At 39.8% G+C, this 17,853-nt stretch overlaps 1 protein-coding gene across 1 annotated transcript in view; it reads left to right on the forward strand.

The window, feature by feature from the left end:
* ARP9 (actin-related protein 9) overlaps positions 1-17,853 on the forward strand; it is an 81,342-nt gene that overhangs the window by 32,030 nt on the left and 31,459 nt on the right. Inside the window, exon 8 of the mRNA XM_010276516.3 lies at positions 705-825. Within this exon, the coding sequence (XP_010274818.1) occupies positions 705-825 (121 nt within the window). The remainder of the gene's footprint in view (positions 1-704; positions 826-17,853) is intronic.

Here is a 17,853-nt window from a genome sequence, read left to right on the forward strand (position 1 = left end):
GATGACTTGTGGAGAAACTGGGGAACTGTAGCTAGAAGTTCTACTGCAAGGAACAAACCAGTGGTAGCTTGGAAACCTCTTGGCGAAGGCTTTATCAAGTTGAACTTTGATGGCAGCAGTTTAGGGAACCCAGGTCCAGCTGGTATATGAGTTTTCAGGAATAAAGGACATATTATTGCTGTTTTCTCTGGCCCGATTAGAATAGGGGAGTCAGTTTTTGCAGAGTTCCAAGCAGTCTTGCAGGGAGTACAGATTGCTAGACAGCTAAATTGATACTTTGCTAGTAGGGTGAAGGAACCAGAAACAGTGATTTGGAAGTACAAGGAATCAATGAAAAAGTTCAAATGGCTGGTTAGAGATGTGACAGTTTTTGTTCAATGGGAAAGGCGGACAGCAAATGGGATGGCAGATTATTTTGCGAAGATGGGGGTGCATAAATCTGAACTTTTTTTTTTTGCTCAGTTGTAATTTGTGTTGTTATAGTTTGTCTTGTAAATCTTGATGTAATCACTTCTCTTTTTTAATAAAACTCTATCATTTATAAAAAAAATCTATGGTACTGCATCATAATATCTGATTCTACTCACAAGAATTCATTCTATTGGTTTTTAAATTTTAACATTCTCATGAAATGTGTTTCTTGTGAAAACAAATAAGTTGGCTCCAACTTTCATATTTCCCCCTCTTTCTTGGCAATATTACAGGTGTTAGAAGACCTATATGTTATATGGGACTGGATCTTGAATGAGAAACTGCATATTCCTCAGGCTGAAAGAAACATGTATTCTGCTATCATTGTTGTGCCAGAGACATTTGATAATCGAGGTACATTTGTATTAGTAATTAATCTCTTATTCTTCTTAGCATCTTCTTATTGGTGTCTTAATCACTTTCTTTTAACAAGACTCTCATCATCTCTACATATAATGGTAATAATCACAAATGTGGTGGCAATAACAATAATAACATTAATGGTAATGATTATGTTGTTGTGGATAAAATCTTTCTTATGATGTCCTTCATTGGATTATAAAACAGTTTATAGTTTTTCTTTTGATGTCTTTTTTATGGTGTTATATTTTAAGCAAATAACTAATGACTGTATTAGTACAAAGTTTTGGATCCCATAGACACATGTCTGTACCAGAATCGGTGGTGGATTTTATACAAAGCTGGAGAATTGAAAGAGGTGGAAGGTGGCATGGAATATTGCTCCTGCAGCAGTTTTTTGGTGTGTTTGGCAGGAGAGAAATGCAAGGATATTCAAAAAACAAAAGCAGCTTGGTAGATGCAGTATACCAGAAAATTTTTTTTCTTGGCTTGCTATGAATGAATTATTTTGGGAGAGAAATTATAATTTCTTTATTGTATACGATAGTCTTTTTGTAAAGCAAGGTGTGGGGATATAGGATTCTATGGGCAATGATTGTTATACCCCCTGTGTACAGCAGCTTGTTGTATATGTTTTTTTTTTTATTGGAAACGGTAACTTTCATTAAGGATATCAAATAAACATCTTACACTGTCAACCACTCAGACAAAGAGTGTTGACCCCAAAACAACATCAAGAGTTACAGTACAGCCCAAAAAAAGTTTTCCCTGAATGTCCCCTGTTTTGCCAAGCTATTTGCCACAGAGTTTGCTGATCTCCTTACCCATTTGAATGTTACTCCAGCTTCCCTTGCCAAGCCAGATTATTTCCCTTATTTTCTGTCTAAAATTCCATATTCCCAACTTCTTTGTTTGCAGCCACCCTATTAACAATTTAGATTCCCCTTCCACCTCCAAGTTCTGAAATCCCCTTTGCTTGGCAAATCTCAAGCCTTGTAGAAGAGCCAAAATTTCAGCTCTCAAAGAGTTTCCCACTCCTATGGGACCAGAGTATAGTGCCACAATTCTGCCCTCCTCATCCCTAAAGACTCCCCCAGCTCCCGAGGGTCCTGGATTATCCATGGAGCTTCCATCAAAATTTAATTTTACCCTTTGTTGTGCTGCAAGTGTCCATGAAGGCCGAAGAACAAACTGTTTGGTTGAAGTGTTTGCCACTGCTGACCAACCCCTTTGTATATCATCCACTGAAAAGTCTTTAAATAAGTCACTTATTTCAGCCAATGTATGACTTTAATGGCTACGCAGTCAATGATTTGTTCTGTTCATCTTTGTGCCCCTTGGAATATTTTGTTATTCCTTTCTTCCCATAAAGACCAAAAAGTGGCTGCTCTTGTTGCCTTCCACATCACTCTTCCCCTTTTCTTTGATAGTAGGAAGAAACTTGGGTTGAAAAGACTTGTCACATCTAGGGGAGGGGTCCCCCTACAACCAAATAAGGAAGAAAACCAACTCCACACACAAGAAGCAAAGGGACAAGAAAGGCAATGAATCGGCCTCCTTTTTTGTAAATTATCTTGAGTATTATTTCTAGAGCACCATCTCCCAGCAAAAGGCTCTTATTTTTGGGGGTACAGGATTACACCAGACTTCCTTTGTAGGAAAGGAGCCTCCTGGGTGTGAGTATTGAAGGAGGGTGGAGAAGAAAGAGGCACATGTAAAGGAGCCAGAAGGGGATTCTAACCAGATCCTACTGTCCTAACAAGAGAGGTCTAGGAATGCAGTATTAAGAAGGGAGATAAGTTCATCTACTAAGCACATTTCAGATTCCCTTAACCCTCTCCTTAATCCTAGATCACAAGAGTTTTCTTTAACAAGCACTGAAGAAATCACTCTCCCTTTGTTGAGGGACAAAGAATAAATAGGTGGAAATTTGTCTTTGAGAGGAATGCCCCCAAACTAGACATCCTCCCAGAAACGTACTTTGTTACCCATACAAGCACCATACCTTACCAATGGAAGGAAATAAGGTAGCAAACTATGAATTTCTTTCCAAGGAGAAGCCCTTGTTGCCTTAGGATCGAGACCAGCATCCCATCCGTTGTCTTCCATGCCATGAATGCTTGCAATTAAATTATGCCATAAATTCTCTTGTTCCAAAGGAAACCTCTACAGCCATTTACCCAACAGTGCCATGTTCCTAAATTTGATGTTTCCTATCCCTAGTTCTCCACTATCCCTACTCCTTGATACCACCTCCCACTTTACCAAATGATCCTTTTTTGTGTCCTCTGGCTCCCACAACAAGTCTCTCATCCTTGTTGTACATGTTTTTTGTCTTTTGTTAATGAAATTATACTTTACGTTTCCTTAGAAAATACTTCTGCACAAGTTGGAAGTGACATAGGTAGCTGCACAATATTCATTTCTGACTTCCATCCACCAGAAAAGGGAGTGTTAAGCTTTTGTGGGAAAAACCAAAGCAAACTCATTGTGTAAGCTTTATAAAGTGTATAGCAAGATAGATAAGATTAAAATTGAAAAAAAATTATGAAAAGAAAATTTGAAACAAAATTATGAAAAGGTTAAAATAAATTAACAAGATAGATAAGAAATTGAAAAAGAATCTTAAAATTTTATTCTATATTGTTGAAGATTAATTAGTTTTATGATGTTTTTCTGAGTAGATGTTTTATGTTAGTTGTTAGATAGGAGGTGAGGACCACTGTAGTTATGTGAGTCCAAATTTTATTATGTTTTTGAGTGTTATATATGCTGTTTTATGTTTTGTCGCCCTATAAGGGCATAGTTGTCTTTGTACTGTTCTATTATTTTAGTATAAATAATAAGTGAAGGGGGCGGCCAAATTATTGCTCTCTTTTCTTTTCAACTTCTCTTCTTCTCTTCTTCTCCTTCTCTCTTCCTTCTCTCTTCAAGAAACTACTTTCTTTCATATTTTTTAATTCAACAGATTCCTACTTGGTATCAGAGCATCGGCTAGGGTTTCTTGAAGCATTCTCATGCAGCCCTAGATCAACCGACTGCATGAAGTAGTAAAGGGCTGATCGATCTGCTATAGATTGCCTAGTTCTTGGAGTTTTTGGTGGGATCTAGACATCAGGAAGGTGATCTATTGTTCAACATCAAAATCCGGAAGAACTGCAGTACGGGGAAGAGTCCCAAAAAAGTTGGACTCTTTGTTTTTTATCTGATCTTGGGCACCCAGGTATTGTTAGTTTTCTTTTGATTTTTTGAAGAGGGCGGTTTGGTTTCTGGAATTTTCTAGGCCTCTCGGAGTGATCGATTCACTTTTCTCTCTATTGGGAGGCCTGGGTGTTGGAGGTAGTAGTGATATTTTTGGGTCCGGGATCATTACTACAGTAAAACTTGATGGTACAAATTATTTGGAGTGGGCACAATAAGCTAAGATGGCTATTGGTGCCTATGGAAAATTAAGGTATCTCACTGGGGAGAAGAAACCTGATACAAACTCTTCCCGATGGGTGCAAGAGAATTACGTGGTAATGTCTTGGCTGTGTAATTCTATGGTACCTCATATTGCAAAAAATTTCCTATGGGCTAATACTGCTAAGGAGATTTGGGATGGAGTGACTGAAACCTACTCTCAGAAGCAAAATGAAGCCAGAGCCTATCAGTTAAGAAATCAGGTGATAAGTATGAAACAGGGAAAAAAAACTCTTGCTGTGTATTTCTCCATGCTAAAAACCCTATGGCAGGAAATAGATCACTTAGAAACTGTGTATGGGAAAGTGTAAATGGTGCAGCAACTTATCACAGACTGGTAGAGAGGAATAGAGTTTTTGAGTTCTTGGCAGGGCTGAACCCTGAATTTGACATTGCTAGGCAACATATTCTTTCTAGGGAGGGTGTGACACTCTCTCAGGCCTATGCTTTTGTCTCTGGAGAGGAGAGTAGGAGGAATGTAATGCTGAGACAGCCTGGGATTGACCAGTCGGCTTTGGTTGGTACAACAAAACCTAAGCCGAATGGAGACAGGGGGAGTAGTGAGACTAGAAGGGAAGATAAGGACTTGGTGTGTGATTATTGCAAGAAGCCTAAGCATACCGGTGATACTTGTTGGAAGCTTCATCCAAATCTTATGCCTGCTCGGATAAGAAACAAGAAGGGAAATGCAAATGTAGCCACTATAGGAGACTCTTCATCCCATCTCTCCCAAACTGATTGGGAATCCATTGCAGTAGCAGCAGTGAGAACAGAATTGGAGAGGTTTGGACATCTTATGTGTAAGAAAGATTCACCCAGCTCTAGCCTTCCAGATGAACAACAGAATGTAGAAGCCAACTACACTACTTCCTTTGCACATACAGGTAGTTCATAAGCAACCTCAAATCTTGCATCCACTGCAGGTAAGGAGGGACCTCCCTGGATTATAGACTCAGGAGCATCTGAGCATATGACTAATGCCCCTACCATTTTCAATTCCTATCAGTTGTGCTCTGGTAGAGACAGAGTCTCTACAACAGATGGTTCACATATGCCCATTGCTGGGAAGGGGACAATTAGAGTGACCAATGATATAACTCTGTCTTCTGTTTTACATGTCCCTAGACTTCATACGAACCTACTGTTTGTTAGTTCCTTGACAAAAAAATTGAATTGTTTTATGACCTTTCCTCCTAGTAATTGTGTTTTGCAGGATCTGGACTCAAAGAAGATGATTGGGAGTGGTCGTGAGGTGAATGGAGTCTACCTTCTGGATGAGATTCCAAGACATCAGGGCCATCATGTTAGCAGCAGCAGCAGTAGTAGTGGGTCAGAGTCAGTGAACCAGATTATGCTTTGGCACAATCGCTTGGGACACCTTTTTTTTAGTTCTTTGAAATGTCTTTTCCCAAAGTTGTTTGAGTTTGTTCAATTATCTACTTTGGAGTGTGAGAGTTGTCAGTTAGGAAAGCATTGTAGACAGTCTTTTAAACCAAGTAATAAAAGAAGTACTTCTGCTTTTAATATTGCTCACACTGATGTATGGGGGCCATATCAAATCCCTTACATGGGAGGATTCCGTTACTTTCTCTTGTTTGTGGATGATTATACATGATATTCTTGGATATATTTGATGAGATCACGTGATGAGGTTCCTAACTTAGTATGACAATTCGACTAGATGGTTCTCACACAATTTGGAGTGAGAACTAAGGCTTTTAGATCAGATAATGCCAGAGAGTACTTTGAGAAGGACCTGACCACATATCTCTTAGAACAAGGTGTAGTTCATCAGAGCAGTTGTGCATATACACCGCAACAGAATGGAGTTGTTGAGAGGAAAAACAGACACATTGTGAAGGTGGCAAGGAATCTTATGGTGTGTGCTTCAGTTCCTATGCAGTTCTGGGGAGATGCAGTTCTTACAGCCGTGCATTTGTTTAACCGTGTTCCTTCACGGACTTTGGGGTTTAAGGTGCCATTTAACCTTCTTTTTCCAGATGGAGAGATATTTCATATACCTCTAAGGGTTTTTGGTTGTGTTTCTTTTGTTCACATTCTTGGCCCTCATCGCAAGAAATTGGATCCTAAGGCCAAGAAATGTGTTTTTTTTGGGTATGCTTAGAACCAAAAGGGGTATTGATGTTATGACCCAGTGTCGAGGAGCAGATTTGTCACTATGGATGTTACCTTTTTTGAATCCACATTCTTCTCGAGTGGTTCTCCATAGGGGGAGAGTTTTGGGGAGAAGAACTCACAATCTGTTCCTCTTCCTGTTTTTGTGGTGCCTCCATTAGTTCAGCCAACATCTACATCAGTTCAACCACCACCTGCACCATTAGTTCAACCAGCATTTACATCAGTTCAGCCAACACCTGCACCTCCAGTTTCATTACCTGAGCCACTACGGGCAGCCTCACAGCAATATCAGCGGCGGCAGATGATGGTTGACTCCACACATCCTCAACCCACACCACTCTCTGTTAGTCCTTCTGAAACTCTAGATTCGGTAGATACAGTTCCAGGTATTCCTCGAGCCTGAGCCTGTTATGTTTTCTGATGATAATGTTTTTGTCCCTAACACCATTGTTGCAGCTGATCCCACTGACCTTGATCTTCCCATTGCACTTCGTAAGGTGAAGAGAAAGTGTACAGTCCACTGCATTTCACACCATCTTTCCTACAATGCCTTATCACCCTCTTACCGTGCTTTTCTTTCTTCCCTGGATTCTGTGTTTATACCCAAGAATGTTATTGAGGCTCTCTCCAAACCTGAGTGGAAAACAGTCATGCAAGATGAGATGGATGATTTGATCAAAAACCAAACTTGGGAAATAGTTGATTTCCCCCCAGACAAGGAGACAGTTGGATGTCGATGGGTATTCACACGAAGTATAAGGTTTTTTGGAAAAATTAATAAGGAACTTTCTGTGGGAGCCTAGAGAGGAGAAGAGAGATCATAGGGTGAGTTGGGAGGTGGTCACTAGGTGTAAAAAACTAGGTGGTCTTGGGATTGGTAATTTCAAGAAAAGGAATATGGCTCTACTGGGGAAGTGGTTGTGGAGGTTTTCATTGGAAAGGGATAAATTGTGGACTAAGATTGTGGCTAGTATTCATGGGCTGGAAGACAATGGTTGGGATCCTGGAATCTTGGCAAGGGCTTCAACTGCTTCTCCTTGGAAATCCATTCACAATCTGCTTCTAGTTTTCTCCCCTTGGATCAGGTATGGTCTAAACTCTGGTAACCGAATAAAATTCTGGGAACAACTTTGGGTTGGGGATTCTCCTCTGAAGGACCAGTTTCCTTCCTTGTATGCTCTATCAGACTTGAAAAATGAACCCATATCTTCTTTCTTGGTCCCTTCAGCCTCCACTTCTGGCTTTGGATGGAACCTTGGCCTGCGTAGGGCAATTAGGGATACAGACATGGATAGCTTGGTAACTTTGCTAGCCTCCCTTGAGATTGTCTTCCTAAACCCTGCTAAGGAAGACACCAGATTTTGGACCCCTTCTAGCTTTGGTACCTTTTCTTGTGCTTCATTCTTTGAAACCTTAACTCAGCCTCCTATCCCCTTTGGGTTGTCCTTTCCAGTTAAGGAAATTTGGAGCAGGCCTATTCCTCCTCGGGTTGGTTTTTTTTGTTGGGAAATTTTCCTGGAAAGAATCAACACTTTAGACTTACTTCAGAGAAAGAAACCCAACTTTTGTCTACTTCCTAATAGATGTGCTCTTTGTAAAGATGATGGGGAATCTGGCTACCACCTCATGGTCTCTTGTAAGGCTGCTAAAACTGTTTGGGAGTGGGTTTTCTCCCGTTTTGGGTGTTCTTGGTATCCTCCGGAGACTGTCCAAGGTTTGTTTTCTCCTTCTTTTTTCAGTTGGCCTAGGAAGCGAGGGAAGACTATGTGGAGGTGTATTAGGGCAACGGTATGCTAGTCATTGTGGGAAGAAAGAAACTCACATTTTTTCCGACAAGGAAAGAACATTGGAAGAATTGTTAGATCGAATCCTTTTAAGGGTTGTCCACTGGCTAAAATCTTTGGAGTTGTTTTCAGATTTTCCTGTGGATGACTTGCTAAGAAACTGGAAAGAGATTGCTTCCATTGCTAGATGCAAGAGGACTCTTTGTCCGTTTTGGTCCTCTCCCCCCTCGGGCTTTATAAAGCTGAATTTTGATGGCAGCAGTGTAAGGAATTCAGGGCCCTCTGGGATTGGAGGAGTCTTCAGGAATGAGGAAGGGATTGTTATTGCTTTATTCTCTGGCCCTATTGGAGAAGGTGACTCTCTTAGGGCTGAGATCCTTGCAGCGCTTGAAGGAATTCGAAGAGCAAAGGAATTAAATATCAGTCGTTTGATCTTGGAAGGTGATTCGAAGGTGGTGGTTAGTTGGTTGAAGACAGAGGACAGTGGTTTGTGGAACTTTAACAATGAAAAAAAAAAAAAACAGTTCTTATTGCTGGGTAGGGACATTGAGATTCAGTACAACTGGGTGAAGAGGAGTGCAAACTCATTTGCGGATGGGTTGGCCAAGCAAGGAGTGAATAGGGAGTTTGTGTTTTGGGCTAGTTTTTAATCTTTTCTCTTTGCATTCCTTTTGTTTTCTGTTTTTGGGGAGCTAAGATATTTTATCTCCCCTTTTGTATCCATATTCCCTCTTTTCTTTTAATTTAATGAAGCTGGTGTTATTGATCAAAAAAAAAAAAAAAGGCCGATGGCAAGATAGAGAGGTACAAGGCAAGGTTGGTAGCAAAAGGGTATACTTAGACCTATGGTGTTGATTATCTGGAAACCTTTGCACCAATAGCTAAGATGAGTTCAGTTCGTATCCTTTTATCTTTAGCAGCCACCTATTCATGGCCCTTGTTCCAGCTTGATGTCAAAAATGCTTTCCTCAATGGTGATTTACAGGAGGAGGTATATATGGACATTCCAACAAGCTTTTATGAAAATGTTGGTAAAGGAAACAGAAGATCTCTGTATGGACTGAAACAGTCACCTAGGGTTTGGTTTGACAGGTTCAGAGGGGCACTCATTCGTTTTGGATACATACAGACACAGTCTGATCACACCCTCTTTGTAAAGAGGAGAGATGCTCTAGTGTCAATTTTGATTGTGTATGTGGATGATATAGTGGTGACAGGAAATGATCTGGAGGAGATTGATGATCTCAAAAAATCATTGCAGTAAGAATTTGAGATCAAAGATCTTGGTGAGCTCAAATACTTCTTAGGGATTGAAGTTGCAAGATCCAAGCATGGGATCTTCATTTCACAGAGAAAGTATGTACTTGACCTACTGCGAGAGACTGGGAAGCTGGGGACCAAACCAGCAAACACTCCTATTGATCCAAATCACAGAATTAATGGTGTGGATGGTGAATTGGTAAAGGATGTGGGGAGATATCAAAGAATGGTGGGCCGACTACTGTATTTGTGTATGACACGACTAGATATTTCTTATGCTGTCAGTGTTGTGAGTCAGTACATGCATGCACCTCGGGTTCAGCACTGGGAAGCTATTGAGAGAATACTTGCATATCTGAAAAAGCACCCTGGTAGAGGCATTTTCTTTTCTCAAATCATGAGAATCTGAAGCTAGAATCTTATACAAATGCAGACTGGGCAGGATGCTTAAATGACATGAGGTCTACATCAGGAGTGTGTACCTTTGTAGGTGGAAACTTGATCTCCTGGAAGAATAAGAAGCAAGCGGTTGTGGCAAGGTCAAGTGCAGAGGTTGAGTATAGGTCCATGGCTCATGGTGTCTCAGAACTTCTTTGGGTTAGATCTCTTTTGAGTGAGATTGGGGTGAAAGCAAAGGAACCTATGATGTTATACTGTGACAATCAGGCTGCAATCAATATTGCCCTCAATCCAATTCAGCATGATAGGGCAAAACACATTGAAGATGATAGACACTTTATAAGAGAATGGGTAACAACTGGAGAAGTTTGTTTGCCTTATGTCTCTTCAGAGTTGTAGCTGGCTGGTGTTCTCACTAAAGGGGTGGCAAAGGACAAGCTTGAACATGATCTACGCAAGTTGGGAATGTGTGACATTTACTCCCAACTTGGGGAGTGTTGAAGATTAATTAGTTTTATGATATTTTTCTGAGTAGATGTTTTATGTTAGTTGTTAGATAGGAGGTGGGGACCACAGTAGTTATGTGAGTCCAAATTTTATTATGTTTTTGAGTGTTATATATGTTTTTTTTTGTTTGTCGCCCTATAAGGGCATAGTTGTCTTTGTACTGTTCTATTATTTTAGTATAAATAATAAGTGAAGGGGGCGGCCAGATTATTGCTCTCTTTTCTTTTTAACTTCTCTTCTTCTCCTCTTCTCCTTCTCTCTTCCTTCTCTCTTCAAGAAACTGCTTTCTTTCATATTTTTTAATTCAGCAGATTCCTACTTATATGAACTTTGACGTATACAACTGTTTATATATGAAATATATAAAGATCGTTAGAAATATCCTAGAAGGTGAAAGGTTGTGGCACAAGGTCATCGGAAGCATCCATGGGTGTAGCATACAATGGTTAGAACACAAAACTAGCACCTCAAGCAGCTTCAAACTCCCATTTTTTTTATCAATGAATAAATGTTTTGTTAATCTAGAAAATAAGAGTTACAGGCGACCCAAGGAAAGGCACGAGATGCAACCTTTCCTTTAAGATTGATTACAACATTACAAAATCAGATGAACATGATTACAAGGTAGCCCAAAATAAAGAGTCCTGAGAAACCCCCTGTTTAGCAAGTGAGTCAGCCATCGAGTTTACTGACCTGCCTGCCTATTGGACTCTAACTGCCATATTTCTTATTAGCCATTTGACTTTTTTTAAGGAGATCTCTATAGCCCCAAATCACAGAGTCCGGATTCAGCAACCATCCCATCATCTCCTGAGAGTCCCTTCAATAAGCAAGTGCTCTATCCCTAACTGGTTTGCGAGCTGGATACCTTGTACAACAACGAGCAATTCAGCCCTTATAGAGTCTCTGAGACCCACAAACCCTTTATATAAGGATATGATAATACTGTCTTTATTTCTCAGAACTCCTATACCCGAAGGTCCTGGGTTACCTCTGCTACTCCCATCAAAATTCAGCTTAACAAACTCCTCCCCAGGTGGCACCCATTGTACCAAAAGTTTGTTTTTTCTAGTAGAAGTATTAGCCACTACTAACCAGTTCCTCCATAGGTCATCAAAGGAATAACTATCAAACTGGTTTAATGTTTTCAACAACTGAATTGCCCTTGTCAAAACACAGTCCTTAACTTTCGACACGCTTCTTTCCTGTTTAGAAAAGATTCTAGTGTTTTTTTCTTCCCAAACAGTCCACAAGGTTGTTGCTCTAATACCCTTCCACATAATTCTCCCTCTCTTTGTGTGCCACTCAAAACTAGATGGACTGAACAACAAACTAATATCAGATGGCAGGTTCACCTACTCTCAAACAACCAAAAATCCAATCCCATAGAACTGTAACAAAGGAACAAGAGATCGGTAAGTGGTAACAATCCTCACTTTAAGCTTTATGAAGGACACACCAATTCTGGGATAAGCACCAATTTGGTCTCTTCCTCTGCAGGTTTTCAAAGGTATTAATCTTACCATAGTAGACTTCCCAACAGAAAACAACAATCTTTGGGGGAATGGGTCTAATCTAGACTTCTTTAACTTGGAAAGCCAGGAGTGCTGAAGGAGAGCAAAGGGATTTGAAAAAGGAGGAGCAAGTAAAACAGCCTCTCGGGTTAGGGGTCCAATTTCTTAAATCAGAATTGGGGGGATCCAAACAAGTGGATTCGAGTAATGACAATAGTTCTAAAACACAAGCATATTCATCATCACTTAACCCTCTTCGAAAACCAAAATCCCAACTCAGTGCCAAAGGAGAAACCGAGGGAGAGGTAAATTTGGAAATTGGCTCTTTCTTGTAAGGGGACAGAGAGTAAAGAGATGGAAAAAGGTCTTTAAGTACTTCCTTTTTTCCTTGATTTTATCCGTTGTGATGTGGGGTGTCGAAACAAAGTCCTTTTTTGGGAAGACGTCTGGCTGGGGGATTCACCCCTAAAACAACAATTCCCTGTACTCTATTTGTTAGACTATAAGGTTGAGCTTGTTGCTTGGTTTGGCTCACTCTCAGAGCTTGGTTTAAACTGGGACTTTGGTTTTAGAAGGGGGGTTTGAGGGACAATGAGTGCGAATCCCTAATTCTTCTACTTTCAAAGCGGGAAAAGGTCTTCTTGGATCAAAATTCCATGGACAATAGAGTTTGGTCTCCCTCTCCTGATGGTTTGTTCTCTTATGCTTCCTCACCCTTTCAAAACCTATAGGAGAGAACTTCCCGGTGAAAGAAATTTGGTGTAATCCAATCCCTCCCAAAGTGCAAACTCTTTGTTGGGAAGTGTTCCTTGGAAAGGTTAACACCTGCGACTTGCTATAGAAAAGAAGGCCAGCTAAGTGCCTCTCTCCTCATGTTTGCATCCTCTTTTTGGCTAGTGGTGAGACCCTTCCTCATTTACTAATTTCCTGCTCTTTTGTGTCTTGCATTTGGGATTACTTTTCCTCACTCTTTGGCCGCAGATGGGATCCCTCACAAGATGTGGTCAGCCTATTTAGTTCCAATGTCCTGTAGCAAGTAGCAACAGAAAAATAGGGCAAAATGCTTATGGAGGGTAACAATAGGAGCTGTAGTTTGGACCATTTGGGAAGAAAGAAATTAAAGGATTTTCACTGAGAAGAGTAGATCGAAGGAGGAAGTAATTGAAACAATAAAAATCAGATGTTCAAAGATGTCTCAACAAACAACATAATAAGAAAATCGAAGGAAGTTGTACAAATGCAAGGTGCATAAAGAAATTACCAACTCTGCTTTCGGCTGGATAAGGACTGCAAACGGATTGGCAGATATTTTAGCAAAGCATGGAGTTGATAGACCTAGTTTGTTTTGGGCAAAGCTGTAAAGTGATGTACTTGGGTTGCTGGGAACTTGTAAGCTTATAAGTTATCTTCGACTGATAAAAAAACAAATAAAGAAATTATCAAGTGAAAGGGATGGTAGAATCCATCGTATGGACGCCAAAAAAGGTTGTGGAATGGGTGGGCGAATTTCAAAAAATTTTCTACCTACCTTCCAACTGGGAATCGCATTCCCTGTTTTAGAATCAAGATTCAAGGATCCTACTTGAACCATAACCGAACCAGATCTGAACCAAAAGAGAATGGAGTTATTATACCTGATCCAGAGAAATAATATCTCCCAAAGTTGGTGTTCACGCCCAAAGAAGACACCAAGATCTGCTCCTATTGAAGATGACACAACAACTGTGGAACAAAACCAGCAAAGTGCGTCCTACACACTGAATCCTTCACAAGAATTCTTTCGATGACAATGAGCACCAAACTGAATCAGCTTTTCAGTAAAGACTGATATCAAGAACTCTTTCTTGATCTTTCTCTGACAGAGAAATCGAACTGTAGTAGATGGTGGCGGCTGCAACAGGAGGAAACTAGAGAAAAAGATGGTGAATTGCTTTTCTTCTCTAGGGTTTCTAAGATCCTATCTCAAAACTGCAGGGTGTGTTGTGTGTTCCCTAGGGTTCGAATTCTTGTAATTCGAATAGGGTTTCCTCCAGTTGCTTAATGATTAAGAGAAGATCTCCTTATCATATCAGGAGTTGCCCTTATCCAAATCTGTATTTGGATTAGGACTCTTCTTAATCCTATCTGCAGATTAGATAAGCTTTTGGGCTCATCCTAATCTTAGATCCGCCCCTTGTTAATGACTGATCAAATCAGCCCAGTTCGAAATGGGCTTTAGGCCCAATAAGAATCAAGTGCTCAAAAGTCTTCCAAACTGCTTCCCAGTTGGGCTTCTTTGTATGGCGTGGGACCCAAGCATTGATCTACACACCAGCCACATGGGTTCGGCCCAGCCTTTGTTATAAGGCCTGGCCGAATTCACTTGAGAGCCCAATGAACCCCTTGAGCCCATCACATGGACCCTATGGGCCCAACACTTACACTAAGTGGTCATTGGGCCAAGCCATCTTATAAAAACCCAGGAACTGTGGGTAGGTGCAAGATTAGCCCATCAGGTATTATCCCAAATGGCCTTACACTTAACCTCTCAGCCCATAATGATCAAGCACTGCCCGACAAGAGAGGACCTCTCCCTCGGCTGCAAGGAACAGTGTTGCACTCTCTACTTACATGGATCCCGGGAATTAAAACCATTTGCAAATATTTTGAAACCATACTTGGGTATATATCATATATATAAGTTTTGTAAAAACAAAATTCCAACGTTTGAAATCAACTGCCGGCAGTTTGGTTTCCATCAGAGAGAGTGCATCTCCGATCATTACCTTTGTCCGACAAAGGGGTTGATCCCGTCACTATGATCACCCACTCAGATGAATTCTCAGGCTGTCCCAACATACCCAGGTTTTGACCCCCGCTAAGGATCTCACTGATTGGCATATCAAAGACAGCCCAATCCGACACCTAGTGCAGTACCATAATCGGGTCTAGGGGTCAGGTGTAACTTTCCAGTTTTGCCCATCAATCTCCAAGGTCCAGGGCAATACTGGAAATTTGGTCCGGTTCAAGGGTTCAAGTAATCCTACACTGCATGTGCCTTGGGTCTCACCCTGGCGGTTGAGACAAGCCACTCCAACAGTTGGCAGCACACCAGTGTCAACCTTGGCAGGATAAATCTCCCTAGACTTATCCAACGGCTGTGAACATTTAAAACCAACACAAGTCTCATTAAGTGTCCAGTTTTAGGGTCTAACACAGAAGTATACCACACAACATGAATCAAACATGTACTTCATTTATTTACATTAAATATCAAAAGTACATCAAAACTAATTGAAGCTAAGGGCATACAAAAAACTGTTCAACATCAAGATGGATTGGAAACCTTTAGAGGCAAATAAATTGAAGTTGAACTTTGACGGTAGCTCCTCTGGGAACCTAGGGAGGGCTGGAATAGGGGGAGTTTTCAGAAATCATTATGGAGAAATTGTGGCTTTGTTCTCAAGACCAATTGGGTATGGAGACTTGGTTCAGGCAGAGATAATGGCACTCTTGCAAGGCTTGAAATTAGCAGTGCAATTAGAAGCTAGAGAGTTGGATGTGGAAGGGGACTCACTATTGATCATCTGTTGGGCTAAGAAAGTAAACTTAGCACCTTGGAAGTATAGATTTGCAATTAGGGAGATTGACTTATTGGCTAAGAGCTTTAACTCTACATTTGGGTGGACTAAAAGGACATCAAATGGATTGGCAGACACTCTAGCAAAACAGGGAGTTGATAGGCCTTCTCTATTTTGGGAAAAGCTGTAGCTGGCTGTGTTAATATAGAGGGTTGATGAGCCTTGTATTCTGGGACCTTTCTATATTGTTATACTCTAGACTGAAGAGTAGCTAAAGTACTTGTAATCTGTTATTAAATTAATAAAATTCCTCCTTTGTTGATAAAAAATTGTTTATATATGAAATAATAAAATGAAATTGAAAAATATTACAATAAAATTGGAATTAAATAGTATACTAAAATTGAAAATAAAATTTTATATACATATACATATTATTAAAAATATAAATAAATATATTATTAAATATATACATATTATTAAATGTGTGTGTGTGGGACGTGCCGGGCTGCTATGCGGGCTTTGTCGTGCTGTGCTGGGTGGTGGGTCATGCCAGCACAACCCACTTTATCGTGGCGTTCTGTTTTGGTCCGTGGGCCTCAAAACCCAACCCTGGCATGCTTGTAGGCAGCACAACCCACTTTACATCTCTATTGCCTATATTGTTGGTTGATAGCCTTTATTGTACATTTTTGTACTTTGCTTTAATAATATACATTTAGATTATTTATCCAATCTAGGAAGAAAAGCATGGTTGAAATGGTTTATTTATTTTTTTTTTCTTTTGCTCACAGAAATGATCTAGTTATTTTTATCTTACAAAAAATTTATATAGAATTAATCCACCAACGACTAAGAAAAATAGTGAAGAGACCTTTTTCTTGCTGAAGAAGTATTACATCTCTAATATTCTCTTTGTCTTTGCATCTATATTAATTTTGCCATAAAATTTCATACTTTGTGTCGTGATTTCCTTTTTATGGTGATCTTTCTTACTCATTTTTCTTTTCAAATTTAAAACTGGTGAAAAAAAAAAACTTACAAGCTTAGCCGAATTCAGCTAGCAAACACTATAGTCTGTATGGTTGTTTGCCTTGTCAAAAAAAAAAAAAAAATCAGCTAGCGAGTTCAGTGCATATGCATGAAAGAACCAAGCTACAAACACTCTGTATGATTGTATACCTTCCGAATCAGGACCCCAATATAAAATTTTCCAATTGGTTCCTTAGCAAGAGAATAAGCAGAACAGCTGGAACTCCTAGGAATTCATTTAAACAAGGTGTTTAATCTGGATATAATTGGAGTTAATTTCCCTCATGTAATGATAATGGACCCAAGAATCAGTCTCCTCACCCTTTAACCACCCAATTATAAGAGATGAGTCCCCTTCCACCTCAAGTTCTAAATAGCCTGAGGACAAAGCCAACCTTAATCTTTGTAAAACTGAATGTAATTCAGCTTGAAGTGAATTACATATCCCAAGTGGGCCTGTGTAACTTGTAAGAATTTCACCTCTTGAATTTCTGAAAAGTCCTCCAGTAGTCCAGTGCCTGGATTTTCAGTGTTACTGAGGCTGCATCCATGAGAATTGAGTTTGGTTTTATGAAGTAAATGCAGTTACCAAGCTTGTTGGATGATAGATCTCAAAGTAAATAAAGAAAAATTGTTCTGCCATCCTGTCATAATGATGTCAGCTTTATAAGGCTTGAATTCTTCCCTTGTTTGCACCCAACCTTACACTCTTAGTGTGATCAAATCTGTCATTTTATTTATAGACTGGTGCCTTAATGGTTCTGGCAATGTTGATCTAAGCATGTTTTTGAAAGTGTACCTTCAAGTTTAGGCTTCACAAACTGTGTTGATGATAGATGCCTTGACTAGTAACTGGGATCTTTTGTTTTATCATTTTCATTAGACCAAACAGATAAGACCTTTTCATAGAAATTATTGTTTTGATCATGGACCATAGTTTTTTGAGGCATGATGCTTAAGCCTTGAGGTGTGTCTGTGGGTGAAGCATCTTCAAAATGCCTTGATGCCCGTTAATCAAGTTAAACTCCTTGATGTACATTAACTAGAAGACTCATTACTCTGATTGGTATCTAGGATCTTGCATTTTTTTATTTTTTTTTATGGAGAGGTTGATGCTAATGGTAAATTTGTATGGTAATAATTGGAACTGGACAACTTTTTGGGTATATAATAGAAACCCCATCAATGTGTTTGTTCTCATCTTATGCTTATTTTCTATAGTTTCTTTACATTATGATCTTCTTTATGGAAAGAGAAAAGGAAATTACTGCTTGTTATTTGGTTAAGAACATGGTATGACTTGAAAATGTGATTGCTGCTGAGTGTTACTCAAGGATTAAGGTATCGATACGATACTCCCGATAC

The sequence above is a fragment of the Nelumbo nucifera genome, chromosome 1, assembly GCF_055504915.1.
Source record: "Nelumbo nucifera cultivar China Antique chromosome 1, China Antique-T2T, whole genome shotgun sequence".
NCBI lineage: Eukaryota > Viridiplantae > Streptophyta > Magnoliopsida > Proteales > Nelumbonaceae > Nelumbo > Nelumbo nucifera.